The 11882-nt window shown below is 49.7% G+C and overlaps 1 protein-coding gene across 8 annotated transcripts in view; it reads right to left on the bottom strand.

Moving 5' to 3' along the window:
* Nucleotides 1–1637: 1637 nt before the first annotated feature.
* SMC1B (structural maintenance of chromosomes 1B) overlaps nt 1638–11882 on the bottom strand; it is a 76175-nt gene continuing 65930 nt past the window's right edge. For 5 of the 8 annotated variants that reach the window (XM_040490567.1, XM_040490568.1, XM_040490570.1 and 2 more), the window contains 7 exons: nt 11043–11141; nt 9097–9253; nt 8465–8619; nt 7275–7426; nt 5394–5463; nt 3174–3284; nt 1668–1959 (listed from right to left, as the gene is read on the bottom strand). In XM_040490567.1, the coding sequence (XP_040346501.1) occupies nt 1858–1959; nt 3174–3284; nt 5394–5463; nt 7275–7426; nt 8465–8619; nt 9097–9253; nt 11043–11141 (846 nt within the window). In that variant the 3' untranslated portion in view covers nt 1668–1857. Of the gene's footprint in view, nt 1960–3173; nt 3285–5393; nt 5464–7274; nt 7427–8464; nt 8620–9096; nt 9254–11042; nt 11142–11882 lie in introns of all 8 variants that reach the window. The other 3 variants (XM_040490563.1, XM_040490566.1, XM_040490569.1) reach the window with 1 other exon arrangement.

Raw genomic sequence — 11882 nt, 5'->3', positions numbered from 1 at the left:
TTACGACAAAGCTGGGGGTAGTGGATTTAATGAGAACTTTGGCCTTGGCTTCTCAGCTGAGAAGTGACTGCTTGTGTTTAAATCTTCTAAAAAGCAGAGATTATAATTTGTTGGTTTTTAAAGACACATTTCCCAAGTGCAACCAGAGGCGAATGTCTGCGTCTGAAAGTTGGTTGGACGCGGGGCAGGCCAGAATGACCGGCGTGGAAAGGGACACGGAAGAGGAGAGGTTGGGCCAGCTGTGCGCCACGCTCCAGGCCGTGAGGCCTCATCGCCGTGACGGGCGGCCTCTGCAGTCGGGTTGGCTGTCCACTGAGCAAATTCAAACGCACGCTGGTTCCAACGTCCTTGGTCTGCTAGAGGCACCTGGAGCATGACTCGCTTGTCGGTGGCTCGCCGGCTGGCTCCCTGGGCCCGTGGTGGCACCCCAAGCACGAGTTTCCCGCCGGCCTGTGATTTTCAGGAACGGGGTAGCCGGTGCCGTGACAAACTGTGCCGTGAAGGATCACCGACGGCGTGGGTCCCGGTGAGAGAGAGAGAGCGGCCCAAAGTGCGACCGGGGTCGACTCTGAGCTCACGTGGCAACGGGGACGTCTCGGCGCGAAGCTGATGTTGTGTAAAGCGGAGGAGGTCCGCGAGGCAGAGGTGTTGCTGGTGGTTTCTTAGGAACAGGAGACAGAGTGGCCTCTGCTCTCTACACTCGATAAGAGATTGATTGGCTGGGTGAGGGCAGGAAGCAGGTCTTCTGTGACTTTGGTCTAGGTGGGCACACGGGGCACTTCGTTTACGTGAAGCAGTGGGTGTTCAAAAGTGGCCGCGTCCCTGCTTCGGGAGGCTGCTCCCTCGTTAGCACTTGGGTCCAGCCCGTCTTAAGCGGAAGACCACCAGCATCTCGGAATTCTTTCTGTAAAGTTTGAGAGCGCACACACGAGCGTGCGTGTGTGTGTGTGTGTGCACGCGCGCGTGCATGAGCACGGGAGGGGCAGGCGGAGAGAGAGAGAGTGCCTGGTGTTCAGGCTTTGCACTGACCACCAGGAGCCTGCTCGGGATATTCTATCTCGTGAACTGCAAGATCACAACCTGAGCAGACGTTGGACATTTAACCGACCGAGCCGCCCAGGCGCCGCTGGTCCTCACATGTCCACAGACCCTGTGTGGACGGGTAACTGTCAGTAGATTGCAGTGAGGGAGTTGCTCTGCTGTGTACAAAACTCTAATCCATTCTGAAAGGGAAATGAAGTATTATTGAAAATGCTGCAACTTTCCTCCCCAGAACCACGTATTTAAGCGGAGGAGTCAGTTGTTACTTAGGAAAGCCTGTGTACGATGTTTTCCCAACAGATTTATACTTAGAAAAATTCAGATTGCATTGAAGCAGACATAATTGTTTCACCTTAAAAGAATTTTTGTTTCTAAAATGATAGATCAGAGACATCTGCAGTTAGAATATTCTTTACTGAGATTTCCTGTATTGACATCAGTTCCCCTGAAATAACTTCCCATAAAACCCAGGTTCAACGTTCTATAACTAACAATATTTGAGAACCAAGAGTTTCCCTGAAAGATCACTTAAACATACTAGGCAAGACCTAAGTGAAAATAATGCAGAATCCAAAATTATTCTGACTGGCTTTCAAAATGACACAAAATTACATTTTTTTTTTTTAAATAATCCGCTCAACACTAACTCAGGAAACCTTACCCACGGGAAGGGGGCCCGAATGATGGACGCGAGCTACAGCGGCCCAGGCTGTCCCGACTGCTCCAGCAGTCTGTCATTCAAGAGCAACAACTAGGCAGCCGTGACCGTGACCCAGGTCACGGACACCCCCAGGTGTTCAGGGGGCACTCGCGGTCCTAACGCGACTCTTGGTTTCTTTTGCTGCTTTCTTGGCCTTCGGTGTCTGGATACTGAGAAAGATCCAGGGTCAGAACTCTGCTGAACATGCAGTCATCGAACTGAAATGAGAAAAGACCGCTCAAGTCACCTGTCGACTTGGGGGAGAAACGTGTTATTAAACATAGAAGGAGGCCACTAGCGAATATGGATTTGCACTTAAAAAGGAATCTCCTTATAACCACGGGTCTCCATTTACATCAGCTTTATGTTCTGTATTATCTGGTAAAAGGTCCCAGCGCGTGCCATCGCGGCGCACGGACTGCTCTGAGCTAAAGGCTACCGCGAACCAGCTGACACAGGAGCAGCTCTAAGGACCGAGCTCCATATTCACAAAGGAAACGTGCTCGATGTTAGGAGGCCCCGCTCCGCTCTCACCAGCTCTCACCGGTGGAGAAGGCGCCCGCTTCCACACGCACCACAGGACTTGCTAAGCGATCCGTGCTTACCACGGCTCCCCTCGCCTGCCCCCCAGCCCCCGCCCCTCGCGTTAGCCTGGAATGGTGTGTAAGCGCGGGGTCCAGCCGGCAGCCCTTGGGGTTACTCTTCACCAGGGCCTCTACGTGTACATGTGTGATGCACGTGTTAAGCCGTTTTCCTCCTGTTAATCTGCCTTTTGCCAGTCTGATAACAGGGCCCCAGCCAGAGAACCTAAGTGCGTAGAGGAAAAAGGTATTTTTTGTTCCCCTACGCTGGTGTGAGAATTTCCGGTGCTCCCTTGCATCTTGTAGGCACAGGAAGGGAAATTTTTATCTTCGTTTAGATGAAAACTCAGGAAGTAAAGCCTTACTGTCCCCAAACTGAATAATCTGAATTAGCTGCTCTACTCCATTAGCTCAGGTAAGTATTTTGAACAGCTGTAGGTGTGTTTGAATTCTAAGTTACTATACAACTTGGAATGTCTGGTGAATTTGTTTTGTTCCCCCTCTGGTCCTTTCTGAAAGATAAATGGGCCCTTTAGTGCTACCCACAGTGCATTTGTTTGGTCTAAAACATGCAGACATTACGGAAATATGGAACACAGTATTAACAGTTTAGCGTGTACCTTACAGCTCTGTAATTTTGTTTGCTTTTTCACTTCAAGTCCATCTTAAAAATTCTGTCTACTGTCGTAGAAAAATAAGTCATTTTAAAAAATCTTATTTGATTCAAAAAAAAAAATCACTTAAGCCTAATAGTTATCAACTGCAGAAATCAAACAGCATGTGCAGACCCCACTGGTACTTGTAATTTCACTTCGGGACACCACAGGGAGACTCCTGGGGCTGCCTTTTACCTCCGGGTAGATGCCTATCAGCGCATCGGCCTGGGAATAGAACTCCTCTTTTAGGGAAATGATTATCATCTGAAACTGCTCCTGAGTCTGCTCTTTGATGTAACTTGAGACCTGGGGGGGGAGGGGGACAAAAAGCATACATTTCACCAGCAAGGAAAGGCTTCCTTTCTAAGGGCCCCGGGAGGGTGACTGTGCCCATCTCTGCCCATTGTAGGGGACAAAGCACTTGCCTTTCTGGTAACTCAGTAAACCCAGTATAAGTGCAGAAATGGAAACCGCTCAGATTAAAAGGTGAAAAAAATTGTAAATCTTATGAAATCTGCCATCTAATCTTTAAGAATATTTTAAAGAACAAAGCTCTAACTTAAGATATCATCAAGTGAACACGCAATCAGTTTTCATAACAAGGTAAAAACGACCACTCAGACATTGAGGAAGGACCGGTCTTTAAATTTCCATCTTCCTATTTTGCTAATAACTCAGAGCCAGAAGATGGGAAAAGTGGCAATTATATATATTCAGGAACCATCCTCAAATCCAAGGAATGGGAGGGAGTAAGATAGGGGTCTTGTTGAACGAAATCTGCTGAGAACCCAGAGGGAGATGGAGAAGGACCGGGCACAGCCTCCCAGGATATTTGCCCACCCCCCGCACGTCTCTGAGGGGCTGGATGGCTCTGGGCTGCGCGTACGGGTCCCGACTGTGTGGGACTATGGCCCAGTGCTGGGCGAGGAGTCACTGGCGGAGGTGAGGGACCAGGAGGGGTTGAAACCGCTTCTGGTGAAGGGGTTGAATTCACAGGCAGAAAAGAACTCGGTTCAGCATCAGAGGCAGCGGTAGCCACTGTGGAGCGGCTGTGAGCGGCTGTGAGCGGGAGGGGGGCGGGACGCACTGTGTTTGCCGAGGTGCACGGCAGGCACCCCGGGCACCAGAGGGGGTGGCCGTCACTTGGGAGCCGCTCACACGTCCGCCCGCGCTCAGCATGGCAGCGGAGCGGTCGGCAGGGTGGATCCTGGGGGAGACTGAAAGGTGACAGGTCTTTAATACACAGGCTGGATGCCACAGAACAGTCTTAAGTAAGACCTCGTCCCTGGAGAGGCCAGTAATACAGCTCCATCTTGCTAGAAGGCACGGATACCTTAAAAGCTAATGAGAAAAGAGCCCACAAAAATAGACCCCCGCCCTCCCACCCCAACATACAGAAGATGGGCTACAAAGCGCCAAAATTCACCTCTTCGGGGGAAGAGGTCTCCTAAATGAGGCCGTTGAGTCCAATCAGCCGATGCACGCTGGCCGGCGTTCAGGAGACAAACAGATTGTCTTTTGTTCCTGTTTTCTTTCCCTTCCCCGGTTAACCTGATGCCTGGGAGGTCACAGAAGGTGGCTCTTTCCTGTCCTCTACAAAGTTCAAAGGGATCGGGGATCTGGTTTTTAAACCTCTGACTACGGAGCGGACGTGTTCAGAACGTGGGGATGAGAAACCTGGGCTGGATGAACACAGCTCGGGCAGCGCTGAGTGAGGCCACGTGGGCCCCCAGAAGGGCCTCAGCCGCAGCTCCCGAAACCCCCCCGACCCTGGCATCTCCTGGCGGGCTCCAGGGAGCCCAGCGTCAGGGACCCAGGACTCCCTCTCTCAGAGGTGGACTCCTCAGCCAAGCTCACGAGACTAAGGTATATACGCCACGATGCCAGTTTACAAAGAGCCCGGTCGTCTCTGGAAGATGAACGTGCCTGGAAGCGGAACCAGGAGTCCAATTCGCCCAACTCCAGAATGGATGGCTCTGGCAGCGGGACCGTGACGCCAGGAGTCTGCAGGCAGAACCGCCCCTCCTCTTTGGTCGCGCTTCCACGGCTGACCCCGTGCTCCCGTCAGACTCAGAGTGGGGAGCTGTGGCCTCAAGGTCCGTCTCTTTCAGGTGGCTTTACACTGACGTCTAGAACCGGGGAGAAGTCACCCGCCAGCAGTGCTGTGGATTCAGCACAGCGATCCTGACCTGACTCCCTGTTTTGATTCCCCAGCAATGGACTGAGGATCCCCTGCCCCGCGAATGAAAACTGCTCCCCCACAACATCTCCTGTTTAGATCTTTAACTTAGATTTGATTTTTAATCAGCCGTTCTCCAACCAACTGGGTGTTCCAAGGTAGGCGGCCTTCTGACCAGCACGTGATCCTTGGACCACAGGTGCTCTTTTGGAAATTAAAAGCAGGGAGACACTCACTTTGCCAATGTTCGTGTTGTCCAGGGCTGCGTCCACTTCATCTAAGACAAAGAACGGAGCGGGCCGAAAACTAGGAAGAAATTACAAGTAACAGCTTTGGTTTTTGAGAGACCTGGAGAAGATTAACAGTATTCAGACTGAACAAGATCCATCCCCTTGGATGCTTCCGCCTCAGTCACCAAGTCACCAGTGACCCCGACGGTGCCGAATCCAAGGGGCAGTGCTCAGTCGGTGTCCCGCGTGACCTTTGCGGGTGGCATTGGGGGCTGCCCCCACCTGGCGGTCTGATGTCACAGATGACCGTCTACTCCCCCACCTCCCCCACCGCTCCTTCCAGGTCTCTTCCGCCAGCTCCTCTCCGTGCGGTGCTCGAACGTTTTCACACCGCGGTGCCCTGGGGTACGGTCCATGGTCCTTCCACGCTAATTGGCTCGCACGTGGTTTCATCTCATCTCTGGGATTTAAACACCATCCGTATACCGATGGCTCCCACACCCTACCTGCCTCATGTGCCCAACAGCTTGCCCGACGGTTCCTGGCGGGTGTCTGATAAACAGCTAAAGCTCATCCCAAATCCCACTCCTCAGCTGCCCCTCCAGACCTGTTCCCTCCCACGGTCTTTTCACTCGAGCTTGTATGTGTCACCCCTGCCGCCTCCCTCTCACCCCACACCTTGTCTGCTCAGCCGACACTCACCCTGGTCCAGCCCCTCTCCCCCTTTCTCCCTGACGGCTACCACAGTTCTATCCCTGTGTCCACCACTGTTGCATACGGCCCATTCACTATGGATGCCGGCTGTCTCTGGCCTCAGGGCCTTTGCACATGCTGTTCCTCATGTCTAGAACAATCTTCCCTTAGCTACATCCACATGACTTGCTCCCTTCATTCCTTCAAACTTTGTTCAAATGTTGCCTTCTCAAATAGGCCTTCCAGGGTGACTCTAATATTGCAAATCCCTCCCTGCTACTTACTGTCTCCAATTCCCTACTTTATTTTCTTCTCTATAGCATCTGCCATCTCCTGATAGTCTCTCTGTCAGAGAGTTAGTTTACTAAAATACCTTCTCCTCTGTCTTCCCCAACAAAAATAACATATCTTTGAGGCAAAGATTTTGTTTTGTTCCCTGCCGACTCTCCGGTGCCTGCACCACCACCCGACACACAGCAGATCTCTAATCAGTATCTGTCGAATAAATGGATGGTAACAGTAATTACTAGTAAGGGACCCCTAGTAATAGTCTTATTCTGCTGCGATTTGCTCAACACAGGCTCACGTTTCGATTCCTGCTGCCTGCCTTCCCCAAAGTCTCCTGCATGAATGGTGGTATTTTCTTTTCCTTTCCTGTCCTGGCCTCCTCTTATGAACATCAGCTGATGCTAATCCTTCTGGTCGTGAAAGTAGAGAGGGAGCACCATGCACACCCGGGCCTTCATCTAATGACTGGAATGTTGAACACTAGCCGTCCTGATCTTAGCCAACATCTTCTCCATTTTCCTCACAGATTGCCACCACCATTAGTGGAGAGGAGGAGGTTAAACGTTTTTTCAGAAGAAATACTCTGTGTAACATTCTCTACCTAAACATGGCTCTCTGAATATATACTAGGAAAACAACACACGGGTTGGATGTTTTGTTCTGTTTGTTGGCAATCCTGATGTCACATCCGTCCATCCCAGGATTTCCTTTTCTTTCCTTTCTATAAACTTGGAATATTAGTAGCCTCTGGTAGCTGCAGAAATTTAGTGAAAATCTGTCAAGGACTGAATTACGTATTAGATTTTCAGTCTAACTTACTATAGGCCTAAAACAACCTGAATTGTCTGGCTGAAGAAAACAGTTTTGTAGCACGTATGCTGGAAGACACTTCACTGTGGCCTTCACCTGTGCACCGCGAACAGGAGGGCCAAAGCTGCCACACACTTTTCTCCCCCCGACAGATTGTCCATTGGCATGAACCGTTTGCCTGGAGCCACGCAGTTATAGCCGATTCCCTCTAGGTAAGGCTCTTCTGGGTTTTCTGGGCTAAGAAATGCCTGAAACACAGGTTATTTATTAGCAGTATCACAGAAGCAATTAGTAAAATTTCGACTTTGGAAACTGAGAGAGGTTGTGAAATATTCTATTGGTGAGGTTTTCCTCTGTTTTGATGGGAAAATACCAATGCCTGTAAACAATGTGTATAGCTGTTCATGCAGTCACAGGAAATAGGGTTGCGTGGGTGGTAGGAGAGGGAAAACATTCTAACACACACAAAGGAGCAGGCCTTCCCGTAGGACTGCCATTCAAACGTCAGCAGCACATGTCGCAGTCTGACAAAAACAGTCTTTGTTCAGCTCACCCGTTGGCCCGTCATCAACCATTTATTGAATAGCCGTTGCGGGCCAGGTACTGTAGATACAGGCAGGAATCCTGCCTTCAAGAAGTTAATGGGTTTATTTTAGTCTTACTTTACTGAAGATAAGTAAATTACTTTCAGCTAAAACCCTAAGTGTCTGATCCAGGATCAACTTTCAGCCATAAAAGAACACCAGCAGAAAGGTAAAAGCAGGTGTAGAAGTCCCCATGCACCCCTTGATTCCACGTTCAGTGCCACGGGGTCTGCTGTGGGTACTGACCGCGTCACGGGCAAAGGTTATAGCAAACGGACTATCGACACAGTCCTGCCTTTGGTTCCTTCCTCTCCTTTGTACTCCGCCCAACTTGTCACAGACCCCAGGTCAGCCATTCCCAAGACCCTCTACAGAACGTGACCTGTACTACAGAGACCACTGACTGTTCCATGAAACCAAATTAGCACCAGGCAACAGAACTCAGAACTGAAGAGAATCTGGAAACAAATGACTGAACCCCCTCATTTTTCGGATGAAGAAATAGAACCAGAGAGGTTCTGCCTTGTCCAGGCTGACCAGTGGGACAGTGAGTGGGATCTAGAACACAGTTACTATGGCAACCAGTCTTCTGGAATCGACTGGAAGTGGGTCACTCAGATAATGCGGTGGATATTTATTTCCCACCAGAAAAAAACGACCAGCAACACGGTTTCCAGCAGCATTTGGGGTGGAAATACCTACTTGGGCGCTGACGTTTCTGCAGAGCTTCTTGTAGATTTGATCAATGGAGACTGAGACGTGCTCAAAACACTGGCTGAAAAGGTCGTATCTCCTTTTTTTCACTTGTTCAAACTCTTGCCTACACATTCTGGCTTCCTTTCTGCTGGCCTCAAAAGCTGAGAGAGAAGCAACGTTCTTTACTTTGAAGACCACTGGGGGGAGGGCTTCTCTTATTGCAACTTTAAAGCATAGAGTATCTTAAAAACTGGATTTTGAATTTGGTTGTCTTGAGTAAAATCTACCTTTAAAATACCCCAATTGTTATTAATTCTAAGAACGTGGCTCTTAAAATTGATGGGCCCTTTTTCTAATAGGGCTAATTTTTAAATAATAGCGACAAATTCTGTGAAAGAGAATCTAAGATGGCCATCATACTGGTATAAAAAATTATGTTCTAAAATAACCAGTATACTTGTTTTTTTTTTTCCTTAAATTAAAGCAGAGCACTTTTTACAAAGGCAGCAACTAGTGACTCAGTACTAAAAGTACACATTAATATGGGATGACAGAGAAAGATCTAAGTTAAAAATAAAGAGACAGAACCCACGTCCCCCAGGAGTGCGGCCTTGCTGACAAGTGCCGCCCAGCCTCACCGTCTGTGGACTCCTGGAACTTGTCCCTGATGGTCTTCAGGTTCTCCAGGGCTCTCAGGTTTGGGGCCGCCGTCTTCAACAGGACCTCCTCCTGGGACGCCACCTGCTGCAGGAGGAGTCTGAGGCTGGCCTCCACTTCTTTATCCGTTTGTAGAGCCTATTGACAGAGAACAGCGGTGACCGCTTGCCTTTCAGATCCTAGCTGCTGAGTAATTAGGCACAGGGCCCTTCAGGACCAGGTCCCTGCCTCCCTTTCTCCGCAGCCACCCCTTCCCTCCCTTGGCGCCTCGGAGTCTGAAACACAGTTGGGCCGCGCTATCCGCAGCTCCCTTAGCCAGCTGTGCTGTGCCGTGGCTCCAGCGTTCTAGATACTGCTCTCCCGGAACATGCTTCACCTCCACACTTCCTAATGTGGGCAAAAAGCAGCAACTCATAGATCGCATTTTCTCATTCGTTAAAAAATACTGATCGTTTACTTATGGATTAGACCCTGAGGATTCAGTGATGAACACTGTTCTGTCCTTGCTCTTAAAGAGCTCACTGGGAAGTCGGACACCCAGGCTGGCATTTATAACAGTGTGGAAACCCTCTAACGGTAAGCGGAGGTGCTGCGGGGCAGGGAGAAGGCATCCAACCAGTCTGGAGGGGGAGACACTTCAGCTGAAACCACCAGGATGAAGAGACCTTAAGCGAGGAGGGAAAGGAGGAAGGGGTGTAGGCGTGACCTTCCAGGAAAGCGTTCTTGGCCTCCCAGGGTGGTTCATTAACATGAGGAATGTGACGGTTTTAAGGCATTGAGAAGAGAATTATTTGAAAAATGTTGGGTACACTGGCTAATTTAGGTAACTTCTTAAAAACAGATACTTACCTTATGCCACCTACCAAAATAAACTTCAGACGAATTAAATAGGTAATGAAAACAAAACACGAACAATATTTATAAATATTTACTCAGTAATAAGGTGGGTAAGGGTTTTCTAAATATGAAAGCACTAAACAGACTGCAGAGAAGACAAAAGCTGTTTTGTGACTGCCTAAAAATAGAACTGCGATCCAAAAGCCCAGCAAATCTCACAGCACCTGTAAGAACATGTGAAATTGAAAGGTGGACATTGCTACCTGGCATCTAGTCTCCACCCCTGTCTCACAGAGCCCATGTTTGAGCTTTCCTCCCTCACGGGTCCCCTGTAGCAGGGGGCGGGGGTCCCTGCTCCATCTGAGGCTCGCCAACCCCGTCCCCCCCCGACAGTGACTGGTCACCAGTTCTGGCCACTGTGATGCCAGCACAGCTCCTGGGGCTCTGTCAGAAGAGCCCTTCTTCACCCTTGACACACCACTACGAAGGCGGCCTGTCTCCTGCCTGAAGGTTGCGGGGCTGTGTGGCCGGAACGCTAGGACCGGCTAGTCGCTGTGCCCTCAACGGGAGACGCGGCCTCAGGAAGGAGGCAAAACGCAAACGCAGTATTGGAGCGCGGCTCACAGGGACGACAGAGCAGCAGAGCCAGAGATGCTGGATTAGAGACCCTGAAACCGGACCCCAGGTCTGTGCTCTGCAGCTGTGACGGATGGGTCTGTCCCCTACTGTGGGGGCCACACCGGGATGGTGACAGGCCGACCCAGGCTCCTGGAGTACGGTGGTCACTTGTGTCTGCTGCGGGACTTCTCAGAGACTAATGGTCACTGTAAATCTCCAAGGAGACAGCCTTTCAAAAAACTGGCTGCCCACAGAAGACTTCATTTGGGAAGCATTTCCATGATACTCACGTTCTGTGAACAGTGAGAAAGGCTGACAGAAACATTTTTAAGTTGTCTATTTATACCATTTCTTCAAACACCATTAGCAAATCTACTTTTCCCCCTGAACCTATAGTCAAAAAACTCTTCTGTATTATATGTAAATATTCACTGTCACCATGAACTAGCCCTAACGGAAATCCTCCATTTACCTTCAAATCCTCTCGTAGGGAGCTGTAGTCTACCTCAATGGCTGCTTCTTTTTCATAGATGTCACTTGTTGCCTGGGTACTTTCTGCTTCAGTTCCCAACTGAAAAACAGATGAAGCCCCTCCTTTGTTATGTGAAACGGGGAGCTCTACTCCTCCACCTGTCCCGAGCCCTTCAGTTGATCGCCACCTCACTGGGGTAAAAAGTTAAAATCCTCACGTGGCCTGCAAGGCTGTGATGACCCGGCAGCAAGACCCCCAGATGCTCCATGTGCACAGAATGATTTTGGAACTAATGATCCGACACAGTCTCTCCCACCATAGAAGAGTCTTCTAGGAGAATCCTGGAGACCTAGGGAACATACCCTGTCTCCACACCTCCAGTGGAAGGGAAATCTCAGGTTCAGCCTCAAAACAGTGATAAGACAGTTACTCCTATGACAACTGTTGAAATGATTTCTACCTGGTGTTCCTTGTTCAGCCCTCTGGAGAGAGACAATTCCTACCTAGTGCTTTTTCTATTTTAGCCTTTATAGAAGATCTTATATTGTCTCCCCATTATGTGGCCACTACCAGACATGCTTACCAAATTCCAATCAGGGAACTCACCATTCAAGTAGTGGTAAAAGTGTTCCCTAGGAGAGGAAAGCTGTTTCTGTGGCCTCTCCTTCCCAACCCTGTATCCACCTTGGGACCAGAAAGAACCAATGTGATCTTTCCTCTGGGACAGGCCATCTTCTATTGGAGGAAAATGATCGTATTCCCCAAGACTTCTCTTCCCGGGACAATATGGTTGGGACCTTTTCACTCTCCTCAACACTTTATTCTCAAGAAGCATCATGC

Source organism: Herpailurus yagouaroundi, unplaced genomic scaffold (genome assembly GCF_014898765.1).
Source record: "Herpailurus yagouaroundi ecotype Mexico unplaced genomic scaffold, PumYag 182, whole genome shotgun sequence".
NCBI classification, from domain to species: domain Eukaryota; kingdom Metazoa; phylum Chordata; class Mammalia; order Carnivora; family Felidae; genus Herpailurus; species Herpailurus yagouaroundi.
This window is presented reverse-complemented; position numbering and strand designations above follow the sequence as displayed.